Source organism: Acomys russatus, chromosome 1 (assembly GCF_903995435.1).
Source record: "Acomys russatus chromosome 1, mAcoRus1.1, whole genome shotgun sequence".
Classification (NCBI taxonomy): Eukaryota; Metazoa; Chordata; class Mammalia; order Rodentia; family Muridae; genus Acomys; species Acomys russatus.
Window position 1 is genome coordinate 94613840 of NC_067137.1, and position 18624 is coordinate 94632463.

Below are 18624 nucleotides of genomic sequence, written 5' to 3' on the forward strand. Positions count from 1 at the left end.
TCCAGAATACTACTTGCCCACAATGTGCATGGCCAATTCCCATCTCTGTCATTCCCTTCTGCTTCTCAGGGAACCCCAAACCCTTTGCCCCTCCATTATTCCTTACAGAGTTCCCCTTGATTCCCCTCCACTGCCCAGGTCACTGAAGCCAACTGAGTCCTGGTCCAGCGTGGGGCAGAGTGGCAGTGGGAAGGGTAGGGTCCAGCTAGGCTCAACTTCAAGGCCTCCTTCATCCAAAAGACCCACCCTAAGATTGGGAGAATTCAGGCTTTCTAAAAAACTCAGTCTGAGGTTCCTGAGGGCCTATTCTAAATTTGCCAGAGCACCCTGAGTTTCCCAACATCATCCTAGTCCTTCAGGGGGAATGCTGCCTAGCATGCGCTGGCTACGTGTGGCACTTAGGCTCCTGCCCCCTCGATAATCCATTCCTAGCCCACACCCCCAACACCAGCCCAACGAACTCTCACTAAGTGGCGGGAGCTGGATGAATGGACAACTTTTATAAGCCAGAGTCCTCACGGAAAGCGGCAGGAGGGAAGGGGCCCATGAGTCTTCCAGGTCTCACCTCCAGTCGCCCGAGGACGGCAGTGTCCTTCTTGGGTGTCATACTCCTCGAGGTCGCTGGCACAAAGGCACAGGAAGGAGCCTTCCACGTTCTCACAGAGTGCTTCGCCACATACCGCCAGCATGAGCTCACACTCGTTCACGTCTGCCAGGCACGAGGACAGACTCGTGTACAGAGAAGAGGAAACAAATGCACCCTGCCTCTGATTCCAGGCCAGCTAGGCAGGCTCTCCCCCTCGCCCTCCACCTCCTTCCCCCCCCCCCCACGAGAGAACTGTGCTTGGAGGAGGCAAACATGGATATGAATTAGCAGGAAGCGGGGCTGGTGGGCAGAGGGCATGGTAGGGCTGAAAACGGTTATAAAAGTTCTCTAGGGAAGTGAGTGGGACAGGAAGTCTCTCCTTTGCTTGCTTCTTCTATGACAGGATTAGCCATTTTCTCCCACCTTCCCAGCAGTAATGCTAACTGGAGGGGTAATCTCTCTCCCTTGAGCTTTTCTTGATTCCCCTTTGGGGGTCCTATGATAGAACCATGTAAGCATTGATGTTTCATGCCCTAGCACTTCCTTTCAAGAAAGACAAAACTTAGTGGCAATGAGATGGGCCCAAGGGCCTTTCCTAGCCCAGACCTTGGGTAGCCCGCGGGCTGCTTCTCACCAACACACTCCCAGCCAGAGGGTGAGGTCTCAAAGCCCTGGTCACACAGGCAGCGGAAGGAGCCGTCCGTATTGTCACAGAAGCTGTGACTCCCACACACAGTGTCGTTGGCACATTCATCTATGTCTGGGGGATAATGGGGACCAGGATAGAGGGTGTGCATGCTCAAGATTTGAAAGGAAAAAAGAAAAAAAAAAAACCCTTGGACACAGCACAAGATAGCCTTAATTGTAACATTCCTCCTCAATTTTTGTGTAAAATTCACTGTATGGAAAATATACAAACTTCAAACAACTGCCCAAACAATATCCTTGGGAGAAACTGTTTCTAGTTCAATGCAGGGCAAGCCAGACATGCTCAGCCCTCCTCGGCCCTCCCACCTCCACCTCCTCCTTCCCTCTCACCAATGCAGTCTCCAGTTGGGGCCATGTAGAAGCCAGGCTGGCAGCCTAGGATGCAGCGGTAGGAACCAGGGCTGTTCTCGCACCTCCAGGCTCCGCATACTGGGTCTGCGTCACCCTCACACTCATCAATATCTGTCCCCAGAGCCATGAGAAGGGGGCAGATGTGTGGCTAAGGTCACTGTTCTGGCCCCACTTTGCTGACATTACAAGCTCATATCCCACAACTGCTGAGCTCCTTGGTCCATCTCAAATCACTGGCTCATCTCACCCCCTCCCCCCCAGCAGATTAACTCAGCAGACTTTTCAGGCTGAGCATCTAGAAAGAGAACTATACGCCACTTGGGAAGCTCTGAGTGAGTACTTTGCCTCCCATCCCTGGTAGAGCACTCTGTGCCATGTTCATCCCGGTGGGGTTCAGGGAGCTTTCTTCAACATCTATCTCCTTTATCCAGTTTTCAAGATAGTCAGTAACCATCTGTCCCACCAAAAGACATTGACCATAGCAGGTGTTTAGTATCTACTGAACGTACTTGGCCTTTAAAACTAGGCTCTGCTGGTATAAAGATGATGGCTGTCTTTATCGTGCCAGCCTCGGACATTTTCCCAGGTCATCAGAATCTCAATAAAAAGCATTCTACTTTGGATTTTGTAGAAAATGCTTTACTTCCTGAGAAGCTATGTTCATTGTTCCAGGGAGCCAAGGAGCTCCCAGGGATAGAAATGGGCAGAAGTGAGGCAGAGCCTTGTCCCATCCTTAGAGTCCTTACCTACACACTCTCCGTTCTCTGGGGAGGGCTGGAAGCCAGTCTCACACAGACAGTTGTAGGAGCCTTCCGTGTTGACACAGTTCCCTCCCAGACATGGGTCTGCGGCTGCACATTCATCCACATCTACGATAGAGATAGCAGTCAGCAGATGTAGCTATGGGTCTCTTTAGAATGCTCTGGAAGCCCCAAGCAGTTTCCTTTGGACTTGAGGAAGCCCGTAGGAAAGCCAGGGAGAAGCTTGGGGTAGGAAGATCAAGGGACCATCCAGAGCTGGGAACCCGAGGCCATGCTGGGGCTCTGTCCACAGTAGAAAGGTGACACTGAGACTCTGGAGAGCATGCTTGTCTGCCACAGACATCACAGAGAGGCCCTCTGACACACTCTGAGTCCTTCTTTACAAGCCTGGATATCTCACACGCCACCCCTCCCCCCCAGCCTTCCCATCATCTCCACCCTCTGTCCTTCCCCTGTCCTCCCCACCCCCACCCACCCCGCAGGCTGTGGGCACACTATCTACACCAGTAATGGTATTCAGATGGGACTCTGCTATAGACCCGGCCTCTAACAGCCCTGCTGGGGGACTTCAGACGCGACCGTGCTGACTTCTTACCCTGGCATCTGGTGCCCCTCTCAGCACTGGCAAAGCCGGGCGCACAGACACAGAAGAAAGACCCCTGGCTGTTGAGGCACTCGCCATGAGGAGCACAGTGCTCCTCCCCAAGACACTCGTCCACGTCTGCAGAGGCAAGATGAGAAGGGAGTGTCTCCAGGGATGCCCTCGCCTCTGCAGACACTCAGTGTCCCCTGTTCCTGGTGGGGAGACTTGGGGTACTCACCCTCACACGAGGTGCCATTGGCCAGCTGGAAGCCCTGGGGACAGAGGCACTGGTAGGAGCCCTCTGTGTTCTTGCACTCTCCTCCCAGGCAGCTGTTCTGGGGACCTTCACACTCGTCCACATCTGTAGGGCCACACAGGGGAAGGACCTATCACCTGCCTGAGGGGCTGGACCCACAGTGATATTTATCTCCCTCCCCAGAGCAGCACAGCAGGTGAAGCTAATGAGAGAGCCATGGGGAGAAAGGTGACAATAGATCTTTCCATTTGGTCCAGCCCTGGCTGGCTTCCTTCGTGCCCAGTTGTCCCGGCCCAAGGAAACCAAAGCCTCCTTCCCCTGTCTTGGCTGAGAAGCAATGAGAAATAAATCAAGGAAACAGATGCAGGGAGCCTAAGAAAGATAACAGAAACTCTTTTTTTTTTTTCTCTTGTTTGTTTTGAGATAGGATCTTAGGTAGCTAACACTGGCTTTGCCTCCAACTTGCTAGATAGCCGAGGATGACCTTGGATCCTCTTATTTCCATCTTCCAGATGCTAGGACTACCAGCTTGGACCATCACATCTTGCTGTCCCCACCCTGACTCTCTCACTATGTAGCCCTGGTTGGCCTTGAACTCCATCGCCCTGACTAGGCCTCTTGATTGTTAGGATTATAGACATTATTAACACATTGCAAAGCACACTGGGTGCTCTAGAGCGGTGGTCCTCAACCTTCCCAATACCGTGACCCTTTAATTCAGCGTCTTGTGTTGTGGTGACTGGCCCCCCCACACAACCATAAGATGGTTTCCTTGCTACTTTATGACTATAATTTTGCTACTGTTATGAATCATGTCAATATCTTATATCCAGGATATCTGGCCATTCCAAAAGGGTCTCATTGACTGCCCAGAAGGGTCGAGACCCAAAGGTTGAGAACCCCCTGCTCTAGAAGCTGGTTATAACAAGGAAGCTTGAAAGTCTAGGCCAACACTCTTTTTGTCCCTCTGTGCTCCTGAGACATTGCAGCCTGCACACCAGCGCCTTCATGGCAGTGAGACCCGACATCAACCGCTCTCATGACTTGTTCCAGGGAAGGGGTACTTATGGGTGTCCCTTGCCCACTATCTCAGGTTTAAGGGGAGATCTTGTTAGTCTACTGTATCCCATCTGTGCTCTCCCACAGGGCGGGGGTCTCTTACCTTCACAGCTGTTGCCCAGAGGGCTGGGCCTATAACCCTTGTTGCAGCCCTTGCAGGAGAAGGAGCCCACAGTGTTGGTGCAGACTCCTGTGGGGCAGACTCCAGGGAAGGCACATTCATCGAGGTCTAGGCAGATAGACAGTTGTGGCCACGGACCCAGAAGGCCACTCCCACCAACGAGGCCTTGCCTCACAACACCTCTTGCCCATCTCTGGGTTTAGAGAACACTCTGGGCCTCTAAAGAAGGGCAAGCCTTGGCTATATGTTCTATAAGGTGACTTGATACTTCCTTCCTAGAAAGCTCCAAGGGGAGCCCTACATCCAGCTTACCTCTTTGAGACAGTGTCATGTAGCTCAGGTTGGCCTCCAACTCACTATGTAGCTCAGGTTGGCCTCAAACTCCTGATCCTTAGCTTCCACCCCCCGAAGTGCCAGGATTATAGGCCCGCCCCATCATTTGTCACTTCAGTTTCCCTCTTGTCTCTGTGACCATTTGTCTCATTTCTTAATTTGGAAGTTAGAACAACTGAAGCTCTCTTGTGGCCAAGTCCCCCAAAGTTCCCTTTAACCTAACCCACAGAGCCCCAGGGTCAGACTTAGGCTGGAGGACAAATAGATGTTATTTAAGAGGGAGGAAGGCCTATATTCTGTCACTGTCTCTCCTGCGTTACCTTCACAGGCAGTGCCATCTTCATTCACCCAGTACCCACTCTGACAGGCTGAGCATCTGAAGGAACCCTGGGTGTTGTGGCACAAGCCGGTGGGGCACGAGGCTCGGCTTGCACACTCGTCCACATCTGAAACAAGACATTGAGTTCTGTATGGGATCCTACAGGGCAGACATGCCGAAGACTCACAGGTGGGCAGGGAGGGTGTAAAGGACAGGTTTTGGCAAATGGTAAAATAGGCCTTGGGCCTGATGGGATAATTCAGGGATGGCTGCAGGGGTTGCCATGTGGGGTGGGGAAAGATGCTGCAGGCTTGGTTTGCCTGTGCGAGAAGGGTACATCTTTGTACCTCGGCAACCTTTCTTGTCCGGGGTGACCTCATAGCCTGGCTCACAAGAGCATCTAAAGGAGCCTTCCATGTTGATGCACCTTCCATGGGCACAGATCCCCGGGGTCAGACACTCATTCACATCTGTGGATAAAGTCCAAGATGGCGCACTGGCCTCTTCTCCCCCTTGCACTACTCCCTACTCTAGCAAGCCTAGATATCCATGAGCTCATCATGGAACCAGCCTTCAGAGGGCGTGTGGACCACCCTTGGACAGCTGCAAAGCCACATTCCTTTATTTCATGCAGGTAGAGCAGGGTCATACTGTGCTGGGTGCTCCTCAGCCTCCTATAGTAATATAGAACACCCTGCCTAGTCCTGGAAAAGCCGCCTAGAATGCTAGAAATAAGGAGTCCAAGACCCTTGACCTACTCTGCTGTGAGTCTCACCCAGTCAAGTCTCTTACCTGCCACCCAAAAACCCTTGTTCTACCCCTCAACAAACAGTCTCAGTCTGTGGGCGGGCAGTGTGGAGAAAGGCCAGGCCTGGGTGGCCGTGGCTGTCTTGAGGGCCTGGGAACCATCTGCTCTCCCCAGAGCCTCAAAGCATCTATTCAAAACACGGCCCCTCCTGGCACCAGAGCCTTGGGCCTTTTTCCTGCGGGGGCTGAGGGGAAAGAGCAACCCTCTTCCCACCAACACGGAGTTCTTCTGGGAACAAGATGCTCCACTGCTCTCCAGTGCATGGCACTCTGCTCCTTACGCAGTACTTTACTGTAGGAAAGCCGAGGGCCTGGTGTCTGGCCCTGGTCACCATCCAGTCTAAGACCCCCCGAGCCCTTCTCATCCCACTCCACAGAAGACAACCACAGGAGCTTCTGGGAATTTGGGATAGAGCATCAGAACGGATGTGGCTAGGCAGCAGAGGAGGGCCCCACCCTAGCTGATTCAGAGGGCAGAGTCCCGTAACTGAAGCACACCCACAGCATGCTCGCCGTCATCTAAGATTCTAACTGGATGATGGGGGGACAATATGATCTAAGCCACTTCTGTCTGCCTGTCTCTTCCCCTCCCTGTGTGTGGGCTCAACCAGCCATCCCAACACCAAATGATGTCCCCCTCCCCCGCCAGTGCCTTGGCAGTCAGCCCTTACCTACACAGTTCCCACTCTGGCCTGTGTAGCCCTCTTCACAGGCCAAACAAGTGTAGGAACCAGGGGAATTGACGCATCTCCCATCAGGGCAGGTACCAGGGTGATGGCATTCATTGATATCTATAAAACAACAGTCCATCCTTTGGTCATCTCTGAGAGCCACAACCCATGGGTTCATCGTGTCTGTAAATCCTTGACCCTGCCCTGTGTGGGGAAACGGATGTCCATTTCTGTATAGATGAACACTAGGAAAGAATGAGATGCCCTGTGTTTCCAACCCCACCTCCCTTCCTCACTATCCCAGAGCAAAGCTGAATGAAAGGACTTAAAAATGGAAAAACGCCCTAGGTGGCTGCAGTAGGCTCTGGGTACTGTTAGCTGTAGGAAGTTTAAGAGCTATAAGCTTCACACTGGCTTATTTGGGACAGTCCTTCATCTCACCCCTGGTGAATGCTTAAGCTTTTACAAGGGGTGGCCATCAGTGGGGCAGCAGATAGCCGGACTGCTACCACAGGACCCTGGACAATGGCAACACCAAAGGGCAGTGAAAGCCAGGAAGTGAAGGCTGAATTGAACTTCATTCTTGGGTATGGCCAGGACCTGTCTTGAGGCAGGGTGCAGACTACAGGGTGGAGGCTGGCAAATCTCCTCTGCTTTTCTTCTAGCCAATAGGCTCTTAGTGCTCATTCTGCCAAGATCCAGAGACCTCAGGCAGCAAGGCTGAAGTCTGAGTACCAGCAGGGCAAGCGAGGGGAGAGGGGACAAAGGAGAGAGTGTGACAGTAAAAAGAGAAGCTTTGCCCCAAGGATGCAAGTGCAGCATTCTTCATTAGTGACCTGCCTGTCAGGGCTCCAGCATCTGAGGTAGCCAGAGGATGAAGTGAGGGGGAGAGGTCTGGGCCATAACCACATAAGAACAATGCGCTCTTCTTGCCCAAATATTAAAATGCCCGGCCAGCAGGTTGGCCAAGCTTCAAAGGAAACAGGAGGATTTATCCTCCTAAATTAGCAATGTTGCTTTGGGAGGAAAATCCAGCAGCTTAGGCAAACCAAAGGGTCCTGCTGCACAGAAGGGGCAACACAGAAGACGGGCCAGGGGAGAGAAGGCAGGCTTCCTGCAAAGGAACTAACGGCTGCTGGTGACAGTGCAGAGAAGACCAGAGCAGGGCACAGGGTGAAAGGAGGAAGAGAAGTCCTCTAGCCTGCACAAATCAGGAGCCATCATAGCTGTCTGTCCCAGGGGACCTGGGCTTTGCAAGCCCAGAGTTTGTCCCTGAGGGACTAGAAGAGGAGGACACATCCTCTGCAAAGACACCTACAATTTCTAGGTAACAAGGCTCATCTCTGGAAAGAGGGCCGCCATAAGCCTCTAGCTGGGTTGTCAGGACACTAAGCGGAACTATCCTACGGGGCTCTGTAAAGGTAAATGGGGGGACATAATGGACTCAGGACCTCCAACTTTGGCTGCCCAGGAGACAGAATCAGCACCGAGCCTGCTGCTCCTGGCTGAAGTATCTGAAGGAAGGTGGATAAAGCCATTGGGAAGGAGAAGTGGCCCTTTTCCCAGGGATATGAGATTGTTGGAGATGAAAGGGTTTGTGTGTGTGTGTGTGTGTGTGTGTGTGTGTGTGTGTGTGTGTGTGTGTTGCAGCAAGGATCCCTATAAGGCCATGCTGATTTTTCAAAAATAGTTTTAGAACCATTCTTTCAGACATCAGCAAGGTAGGAAGATGGCATTTGTCGAGAGGAAAGGACCCCCAAGTCTTGTCCTATCTGCAATGTGTCAGGTACATTTGAGGAGGTGTATGAAGCGCTGGAGCCTGGGCATTTAGGAGATGTGGGACTCACTAATGTTCCAAAAATAGCCTTCCTTTCTATTTTTGGGTCATGGTATGTTTTCACTTCCTGGTCCCTTATGGCACTAAAAGTTTAGTGACAGCTAACAAGGTATGAGTGGATATGATGTGCATAACTTAGGAACCAAAGCACATCATTGGATGCAACCTCCAAATGTCTTCTTTCTTTCATGGGGACTGGGAATATACCAGACACTGACTATTCTGTTAGTCTAAATACTGGAGTAAGGCAGCAGGGGTTAGACTTCTCCACTGATTCCTGAGAGACACGAGATGCCACTGAGACACAAGCTCCACTCTGCTCTCTTTAACTAATTTTGGGGGTTGTGAAGCTCAGCCCAGGGTGAGCCGCTATGCCACTCCCAACTTTCCTCTCAGATCAGAGCCCCCAGGGCATGACGGTGATGCCACAGTGTGAAACATCTGCCAGCCAGGAAGACAGAGAGGTCAGAAGACCAGAGTAGGCCCTCAGTCTTTACCTGAGCTAGGGACGGCCTCTCCTGAATGGGAGTGGATAGGGCAGGGCCACCAGACAAGCAGATCAATAGATGTAGAGGAAAATTCTGGATGGAGTGATCTCCATCACCAGATAGCCCGAGGCTGCTCCCTGTAACTCATGGTAGCTAAACTGGAGCCTCCCGCCGGCTGGAGATTCTTCTGTCTAGTCAAGAGCTTGAGTTTTAATTTAATGATATGGTGATATGTTTTGGTAGAGTCCAGTATGCCGGTTGGTCTGGGGAATATTTTATGGCTTCATTCCCAGGCCATGGCTGGTATACAGCTGGCACTCAAAAAATGTTTGCTAACCAACACATGAGACGACGTGCCTAAAATAATGCACGTTATTAGTAGAAGGCCACTAAAAGAGACTGCTAAAGGGATCCACGGGGTGGTCACACCGGGGACTGATTTGTGAGTCTGCCGTCTGTACCCTGGGAGGATCCCTGAGCCTCTCTCTCTCTCCAGGGATCAGTCTCTGCATGGGGAGCTGCGAGGGCACCCATCTGTGTTCCCCGGCAAGAGTACAAAGTGGGAGTAGGAGGCAGGAGCCAGAAGTTCAGGGGACCTTGGGTGAGGGTTGAAGACAGCCAAGGCCCTGGAGTGTTAAGGAGAAACTGGGCACTGTGGAAATGCCATCAAGGCTGCTGCATAGGCCGCTGTCCAGACCTCACAGTCCCTCCAGAGACTTCAGGTTTCAGCGGAGGGAGTCGTTTCATCTTTGGAGGAAGAAGAAAGGGAGAGGAAATTGACTGGGCTCCCAGGGTGATGGGCAGGGCCTGTGGCTACCGACGGAAAGTTGGAGAAGTGCACAAACTACATCATTCTTTCAACAGCCCCAGAGTGGCTGCCCAGGGCCAAGAACTCAGCCTGACCTCCCAGATTCTGTCTAGAACCTATCCTCCCGATGGGACAGAGCCAGGGAACGTAGGACACGGATGTGGGGGCATCGGGACATGATAAACAGAGGGCCGTACAGTGTGCTCGAGGTGGCCCTAAGCATCTTGTGTATGTTAGCACATGAGCCCTCTGAGATGAGCATGGCAATTTCCATGTCCAAACATGAGACATTAATACAACCCAGGCCTGTCTGCACTGGAGCCTGTGCCCTCAGCACAGACGGGTTAGCGTACATCTGATCTTTCCAATGTTCTGGCATTTCCTGCTTCGTTTCCTTTAGTTTTGCTTTTCTTTTTTAGTAAGTCCTAATGTCAAATGGGTAGCGCTGTGGTGCCTGATGAGGCTCCCTTACCAAGTGCACCGAGCGGCCAGCTGGCACATAGAAAGGTACCTTTTCACTCTGCGTTCTCTTGGAAATGTCCTGTTTCTACTGATCTAATAAGGACAAGGAGATGTGTCCCAGCCTTCACCGTGCATAGGCCTGAGTTTTGGGCACTGAGAGAGGGTGAAATGCTGAGAGTGAAGACAGTTTGTCCCATACCCACATTTTCCCTTTCCTTAGACCTCCTGGGGACCCATACTTTGCTTCCATGGCAGTAGACTGTGGAAAGAAAGGCCTCCCCTTCACAAGGTCCATGAACTCACCCCTTACTTCCAGAACCCTCTAGAACCAAGTAAGATAGGTGTCAGAGCTGACAGGCTAGTGGCAGGTCCAAACCTGTCTGTGAGGAGACAAGTTAGCAACTTCCTAGCCCATCCTTTAGGTTAGTATGTGGGAAAGGAGAGATCTTTTTGTTGATTCACTCATTCGTTGACCAGTCTTTGCTGGACTGTGCAGGTTGTTTAAAGATGTGGTCCACCCTCTGGGAGCTTATATATTAACATGCAAGAGTACTAAAGCTGCCAGAGAGATCAATGCTTCCTCTGATTCACAAAGAGAACACGGTTTTTAAGGTGAGAGAGCAGAGGTGTGCGAAGATGTCCATTCCTGTGGTGTTGTATAGATTTGTATGCCAACATATCACCCAAAAGACAGAGGGCTCAGGGGTCCATAGATATGTCTTTGCCCATAGGAACTGGCTTAGTATTAAAGGGACTCAGTGGAAGAGAGCTAGAAGGGGAGCTGGTGGTGGGTAGTGTGTGGGACAGCAGGCTGACCCCTATCCTCACTCCTTACCTTGGCACTGTCCTTTTCTGACCATGATGTAGCCCTGGTCACACTCACAGTGGTACGAGCCCTCAGTGTTGCTGCATCGTCCACCATGGCACACCCCAGGCTGCTCACACTCATTAATATCTGCAAACACACAGGATGGTCCTGAGTCAAAGGCAGCCCTGGAGCATCCTTTCCCAAGGCCATGGACCAGGCTTCTAGGTAAGGAAGGCACGTTTGCTGCAGGAGGACTGTTTGACGGGATTCCTAGTTCATCTCTTAGACTGGTCGGACCCTGTTGCCCCTTGAGCTCTTTTCTCCAAGGGATGGCTACATCTAGGGCCCAAGGGAGCCCTTGAAGTTTTCTCCTCCTGACTTAAAGGCTGGGCTTGAGGTCAGGTATCAATCTATATGGTATGATCCGAGGGGGCCAACAAAGTTCCGCCTGCCCCAGTGCTAGTAGGGTAGGCATGGGGTCTATCACTAGGATTCTTCTTAAGGCTGGATCTTCCTAGAAGGACAGGGGGTGTTTTAGGCAGCCAAGGATCTGTAAAGCATGGTTTATATCATTCTACAAAGCACACTGACACCCCATCATAGTTCTAAAGCCCAATCTTGGTCAAGCTGCCCACCTGATTCATCCCTACCTTGGCTTCTTGCTGTTTCTAGTCCTACTTGCAGCTTGGTTCACAAACCTGGCCCCAACCCTTATATATTTGCCAATGCTCCTTGAAATATATGTTTGTTTGTTTTTCAAGACAGGGCTTCTCTGTGTGGCCCTGGCTGTCCTGGAATTCAGCTCTGTAGATCAGGCTGGCCTCAAACTCACAGAGACCCACCTACCTCTGCCTCCCTGGGATTATAAACATAGACCACTACCCTACCCTGTTTACACACATGCCTCTGCTGGGAGTGCCTTTCCCTCCTGACTATCAGCAGAGTCCTATTTGCGTTTCCAACCCTGGCTCAGTGTACCATCTATGTCCTGTGACAACTCCCTGGCTCCACTGCCAAAGCCATCATGCCTCACCTTTGCCCCCTCTCTAGTCCAGGTTCAAACACGTCACAGAGACCTTGTACAGACCGGATGAGAACCAAAGAGATGAGCGAAGTGCCTGGCTGGCAGTGAGCACAGAAGGAACGCCACCAGGCATAGCTCAGGCATAAGCCTTCCCCTAAAACCCAGTGTGCTTCCAGGGCGGCAAGCCTTCCTGCATCACTCCAGTTCACAGTGGAGCCCCCAGCAGAGCTGCCACATACAGCCTCCTTGGGCCCCATGGAGATCCTGACCTTCAGGATAGAGCAGACCCAAGAACCTTCCTGGCAACAACTCCCCAGGGAAAACAGAAACAGCGGTCCGAACTCTGAGGAGCTCTACTGCCAAGAAGAAAAGGGGAAGGCAGAGAGGAAACTGGAAACCTGATGGAAATAAAACTGTTGACGCCAAAACCCCTGCCTAATAGACAGACAGTGTTGGAGAGACTAGTTTGTGGAGAGAAACGGGCACGGAGAAACGGGTTCCTAATAGCCATGCAAAGACAGACCCCAGCTGGATAAAGCATCCAGAAAAGGATAAGGATAAATGTAATGACAGTGCACAATGTCTTCGTGACATAATAAAACCACAACACATGAAAAATAGAGCGAAAGGGAGCCAGCCAGCAGTGGCTCAGTGGGCAAGAGTTTGCCACCCAATCCTGCCAACCTGGGTTGGATTCCCAGAACCCACATGAAGATGGAGGAGAGGGAAAACTCAACAAAGCTGCCCTCCGACCTCCACATAAGCACTCTTACACAGACAAAACAGACAAGACGGAACAGACCACACAAGGTCCACCTAGAATGCTCCAAGAAAAAGCAACAACTTGGAAAACGAGTGAAAGGCAGGAATAAGCAATTCACAGATGAGGAAACCTGGGGGCCAAAGTACAAAGAGAGATAATACTTATTAGAAGGCAAGTTATTATGCAAACTCTTGCTTAAATCCTTAATAGCTAAATAATTTCTATATATTTATATTTAAATGAGCTTAAAATGTAATGGTTTAGAATAATTTATACCTATGAACCAGTGCTAGATTAAAACAATGAAACACTGCTTCGTGCGACTGGCAACACTCACTAAGTGGATGCTGAGTTAGATTAGGTCCTTCAAGCAGCAGCTAATCTCCAGGAGTAGAAGCACTTCGGCTGACCTCAGGCTGCTCTCCCCCCCCCCCCCCACCCCCCCCCACCCCCGCTCCCACAGCTGTCAGGGCTAGCAAAAACATCTGAACACCAGGCTGGCACAGGACAGAGCCTCTTGTCTGGGCCAGTTCTGGCAATATCATTCCTTGTAGCAGCCATAATTTACCCAGGGCTAGCTCCTAGGCTGGACCTGTAAAAAAAAAAAAAAAAAAAAAAAAAAAAAAAAAAAAAAAAAAAGCCTCTGGCAGCAGCACCTATCCAGGTTGCTGAAGCCTGGAAAACCCCTGTCCCCTGCCCTTCCCCTGGCTCTGTCACCTGCTATCTGAGTCACCTCCCCTGAGCACCCCAACAGCCACATGACAAAACTATCTACCCTTAACAAACTCCCTTGGCAGCCACTGCCCACAGGACAATGGCCAAGTACTTTAGCTCGGCACTCAAGTCACTTCGCAGGTTGGCCTCATCTACTGCCATTTCTGCTAACAAGCCCATACTCTAGTCTCCCTGACTTCACCCCATTATTCCCAGGGCATGCCAGGCCTGTTCAGAAATGGCTGCCTTTCCCTGGACCTCCTGCTCACCCCCCACTCCTGCTGCTGCTCCTCAGGTGGCTGCATGTGAAGGAGTGGCTCATGGGAAGCAAACCGTGCTTTGGAGAGGGCGTGACTTTGCCTCTATGTTCAAAGCTGCTGTGACAGGTTGTAACGCCAGTGGGTGTCTCAACACACCTTTCGAAGCTTCAGTTACTAAAGCAGGCAGTGGGACTGAGGACTGCCAGGGGTGGAGTAGTAGCCTTTGGATAATAAGGTGCTTAGAATGGCACTGGGTCTAATGAGTGCTCGTTCAATGGGGACTGTCACTATTCTACCCAGCCTGCTCATGGAAACCTTCCCAAATTCCCCGCTACAGTCAGATGCTTGATCACCTAGACTCCATAGAGTCACCATTCTTGATCACTTGTTTGGTTGTCCTCAGAGCTCAGGACAAGGCCTGGGACCTGGCCACTCAGTCCGAACAAGAGTTCTCCCTAAGGATTCATTGACCTGGTTCTCTCACGTTCCAGGGAGAGGACTGAGATGGCTTTGGATTCTAAAGGCCAGATTGGTAGAAATGGATGTCGAGGAGACTGCCGGTGGAAGGGTTCCTTACTCCATGGTTACTCAGGGGGAGCCTGTGGCCACTGCCAACCTGCTGACTAGCACCAGGCATGTGAGCCCCAAGCACAGGTAGTTAGTGTCACACTTAGGGTGAAAACTTCCCAACTACTTCTGGATCTCCAGGCACTGTGTGGAAGATACTTCCTTATTTCTCCCTGAATTTATTTGTTTTTAAAAAATGTACAGGAATATTTTATGTTCTAAAAGGGGTTTCACAGTTTTAAATTTGACATAAGCTAAAGTCACCAGAAAAGAGGAAGCCTCGGTTGAGAAACCTCCTCCAGAATTGGCCTGTGGGGCATATTCTTAATTGGTGATTGATGTGGGAGAGTCTAGCCCATTGTGGATGGGGATACCCCTGGGCTGGTGGTCCTGGGTTCTATAAGAAAGCTGATCAAGCAAACCATGGAGAGCAAGGCAGTAAGCAGCACCCCTCCATGGCCACTGCATCAGCTCCTGCCTCTGGGTTCCTGCCTTGGCTTTCCTCAGTGGACTGTGATTCAGGATATGTAAACTAAACAAACTCTTCTCTCCTCCCCAACCCCCCAAATTACTTTTGGTCATGATGTTTCGTTACAGCAATAGCAGTAACTCTAAGACATACAGGATGTTGGTTGACAAAAAGTTGCCTATCTGTGGCCAGGCCTTCCTAGGGAAGGTTGAAGCTCAAGTATCCCCAGTGCTGGGGACCAGAACTCTTCTTCCAAATGCCCAAAGGTCCCCTGGTCTGCTGAGAACCTATCCCCATGGGTCACCCTCATTCCCCAAAGGGAAAGCATCCTTGTCACTTGAACCCCGGCTTTTGTTCCCCATCATCAGCCAAGCCTCTGGCCTCCTCTTTGCTCTAGCCACCATTCCTTGTGACCTTTGCAAACTTGGCCATGTTCTAGGGTTCCTTTTCCTCCTTGTGGTCTGAGCATCAGCTCAGCTTCCTCCCAGATAAAGGCTGGAGTTCTGTCTCTTTTCCCAAGGCTCTGCCACTCCCAATGGTAACCCTGCGCAAGCCTGGTTTCTCTTCCACCCACTGTAAGGCCTATCCCAGGCCTGAGGCAGGTCTGGCTCACCTTGGCACTCCTGTGTGTCTCCCAGGATGGCCAGTGTGTAGCCGGGGTAGCAGAGGCAGGAGTAGGAGCCCACACTGTTGACACAGCGCCCTCTTCCCGCACAGGGGTCCCTCAGACACTCGTTGTCATCTGACCGGAAGGAGGCAGGGAAGAAGGTCATGGAGGCCAGTGTGCTTTTCTTTGGACATCTGCCAGCAAACTGCTCACACAGAGAATGGTGCTGTGTGGCACGGAAGGGGTGAGGGAACACAGAGGAGGCAGAGGCAGAGATGAAAGTCTCCAAGGCCGAAAGCCATAGGCCAACCGGTTGGGGCCTCTTAGGCACTAGGAGTCCCTTGGGTGATGAGCAGTGCCTCCTCCCTGCCCACTGCCCCTTTCCCTCAGTGGCCCCACAGTCATTATCTTTCTCCTTCAAGCCCACAGTAGAGTTTCTCCTTTACACAAAAATGACAGACAGGAATGATATCCGATGATGTATCTTGGCTTCAAACATGTCCATGGGGGACAGCCCAGCTAAGACCTTGGTCTGCTTTGCAGGCAGAAACATGGCCACTTTGAGGGGTAGGATGCTAATTCTGGCTGAGGACCCTTTCTTCTAGAGTCTGGTGGCCCCCACAGCCCAACCCTATCCTAAATTAACATCTAGCTGGTTGTGTCCCCAGAGACTCTCCTCCTAAGCTATCAACCAGAGCACACTACTTGGATCTTGTACGGCCTGGACTCTTGAGTCCCCACACCCTGTTCCTATTTGTCTCCACCATTTGGCAGCCACGGGATACCCTGTAGATACCGGTACAGTAGTCGCGGCTGGGATGTAGCCGGTAGCCAGGGCTGCAGACACATCTGTATCCATTTGGGAGGCTCACACAGGTCCCAGGGCCACAGATGTTGGAGGCTCCAGCAAAGCATGGGTCGAAGACTGTGGAGATGGAGCAAGTAGAGGTTATGGCTGAGTGGAGTGTGAGGTCCCTTCAGGGTGAGGCCATGTTATATATTAGCATGTGAGAGGGTGGGTGGATTTCTAGTGGTCTTCTGAGGCCCCTCAACATGCCCTGCTCTCTCCTCACCCTGCTGTAGTACACGCTTCACTCTGCCATTAACATCTACTTGCTCCCCAATATTAGAAGCACAATATAAAGAAGCTTAAGTACATCCTCCTGACACAGACCCAATGCCCTCTAGTAGCCCATATTCTCTATAGATGACCTCCTTACCATCACTAAATGTGGGCACAGATCTTACCCAGAGAACCAGTGCCACCCACCTCTGGAAGCTCCTGCTCATCTTCCCATAGACTGACAGACAGATCTAGCGACTAGGTTACACAGATTGAAGACACTAGCTTATTTATTTTGTACCTCCAATATTAGGGAAGTACTTGATACTTACGATGAGTGGGTGAATGAATGAATACTTGAATGAATGAATGAACCAATAAACGAATAAGGGAACACTGCGTTCATCTGTGTCCACCCTGTTGTTTTATTCTATATCCCACATACTTAGAACTTCTTTCCTTGTCCCACTACCCTGAGAGGATTCAGAAGCTTCAGCAGAGTAGGTCAGAAGTATCCCAAGTTGGTACCCAGAGGGCCTTCGCAGCATGGCCAATTTGCACTAAGCTGGATGCCCACAGAGGCCTGTGTGCAAGGTCACCTTCTCCCTAGCCAGTCCCCAGACAGATTCCAAATGTCGTCTCAGAGTGAGGTTGGAAGATGAGAGGGCAGAAGCTGGATCAGACAAAGGACTGAAGCTGTTGCTGGTGGCCCTGTCACCTGCACACACAGCTGAGGGTCACTGCTGGGCCCAGCCTGTCTTCACTGTCCCATGGCCCTTCCTCCAGGAATAATTAAGCTGTCAGTCTCAGCACTTCCCCATGCACTCAGCCCTTCCTGCCTACTTGGAAGGGAAGCTCCCCAGAGTCTCGGGGGACTCACTCTGAATCCTGGGAGAGGTCGGCTGAGAACTCCCAGGAAAGCCAGGCCCCCATCCCACCTGCTACCTCCTCTGCATCAGGCTGCCAGCATTCTCCTTTCCCTGGAGGAAATCCAGAACTCTCGGCACCCTCAACTCCTACTCAAGGTGACCCTCTAGCTAAGGGCACAGGGAGGGCACGTGAGAGGGCACACACGTGCATTGAGAGCAGTGATGACAATCCTACAGTGTTAGCCTTGCTTCTCTTGAGCCTCAGACAATGAGCCTTTGTGGAAGGCACATTCCACAGCCAGGTGGGTTTGCCAGGCTTCTCCCCCGCACCACCGCTCATCAGTGTGGCTGACCGGAGGGAGCTAGATACAAGCTCTGGAGACTTACAAAACCTTGTGCAATACAACCCTGTCCTTTCCCCCCCCCCCAAAACACCCCTCCTGTGGGCAGGTGGCTGACACTGCCAGAGCCCTCACTGCCTCATCTTCCTCTCACCTCACGCCCTACTCTATGAGCTCCCATTCTTCAAGAAGTACCCATTCCCCAAGATGCTCCAGGAAGTCCCATGGCTTTCCTGAAGTCCTCTGAGTAGGACCACCCCTTTAGTGCCCAGGCAGGGCTCCTGTCTATGTCGGAGTTGCTGGAGTCTATTCATTGGGTTGAAGAGCAAGAGAGAACTTCCACTCGTGGCCCTGCCCTGGAGTTTGGTTCTGGACAGCCACATCACTCAGAGTAGGGGGATGAGAGCCTCCAAGGGCTGCTGCAACTACCTGGGGGACGGTGTGTCACCAGGCCACCACTGGAAAGAGTCACTTGCTCTTCTTCGGGACTCTCTGGAATGTCCTGTCCAGGCAACAGTGGCGCAGGTCTTCCGGTGGCACCCCCTAGGGAGGACAGAGGAGAGGAAGCATAGCCTATTGGCTGGCAGTGACGCTTCTGTGTTCCCTGATGTCCAGACTCCCAAAACCCAAAAGTGTCACCTAGGGTTCCCGCCATCTACCTCTCTCTTGACATATTCCTCCTCCCCTCCTAGTAAAAGAACCTGAGGAATGTCGAAATGGCTACTTGTCTAGGGCCAGCCAGCTTGCTGGGGCATAGCTGCAGCCTCATCTCCCAGATGCTCAACTTAACATTCTCTTGCTTTCACATGTAATTCAGCTTGCAGTTTACCAGATGTTGCCGCAAGCACAAGCACCCTGTTGCCGTGGGAGGCAGCAGGTGTCCCGTCCACACTATGGCAGGGATAGCTCAGCATCCTTGACTCAGAGCTCAGCTCTCGCGAGAGGTCAGGGTTAGGGTTATGAGGTAAGATGAGGCCCCTGGAGGAAAG

General features: G+C 51.7%; 1 protein-coding gene across 1 annotated transcript; it reads right to left on the bottom strand.

Moving 5' to 3' along the window:
* Window positions 1-515: 515 nt before the first annotated feature.
* Window positions 516-18549, bottom strand: Ltbp2 (latent transforming growth factor beta binding protein 2). Its single transcript, XM_051148395.1, has 15 exons — window positions 18465-18549; window positions 18065-18178; window positions 16159-16287; window positions 15369-15497; window positions 10986-11105; window positions 6556-6675; window positions 5425-5547; window positions 5079-5204; window positions 4408-4533; window positions 3228-3350; window positions 3002-3127; window positions 2392-2514; window positions 1625-1756; window positions 1221-1346; window positions 516-709 (listed from the first exon to the last, which is right to left on the bottom strand). Exons 1-15 carry the CDS (start codon window positions 18547-18549, stop codon window positions 516-518), a joined length of 1896 nt encoding a protein of 631 aa, XP_051004352.1.
* Window positions 18550-18624: the final 75 nt, after the last annotated feature.

What these genes read in the sequence shown, in the direction of transcription:
- Ltbp2 (XM_051148395.1), bottom strand. Translation starts at nt 18,549, where the DNA reads ATGCTGAGCTATCCCTGCCATAGTGTGGACGGGACACCTGCTGCCTCC. An exon ending in CAGAAAAGGACAGTGCCAAG is followed by an intron (nt 6,676 to 10,985) that starts GTAAGGAGTGAG and finishes GTTGTTTTATAG; the next exon opens with ATATCAATGAATGCCATCAC. An exon ending in CCCAACTGGAGACTGCATTG is followed by an intron (nt 1,347 to 1,624) that starts GTGAGAGGGAAG and finishes ATTATCCCCCAG; the next exon opens with ACATAGATGAATGTGCCAAC.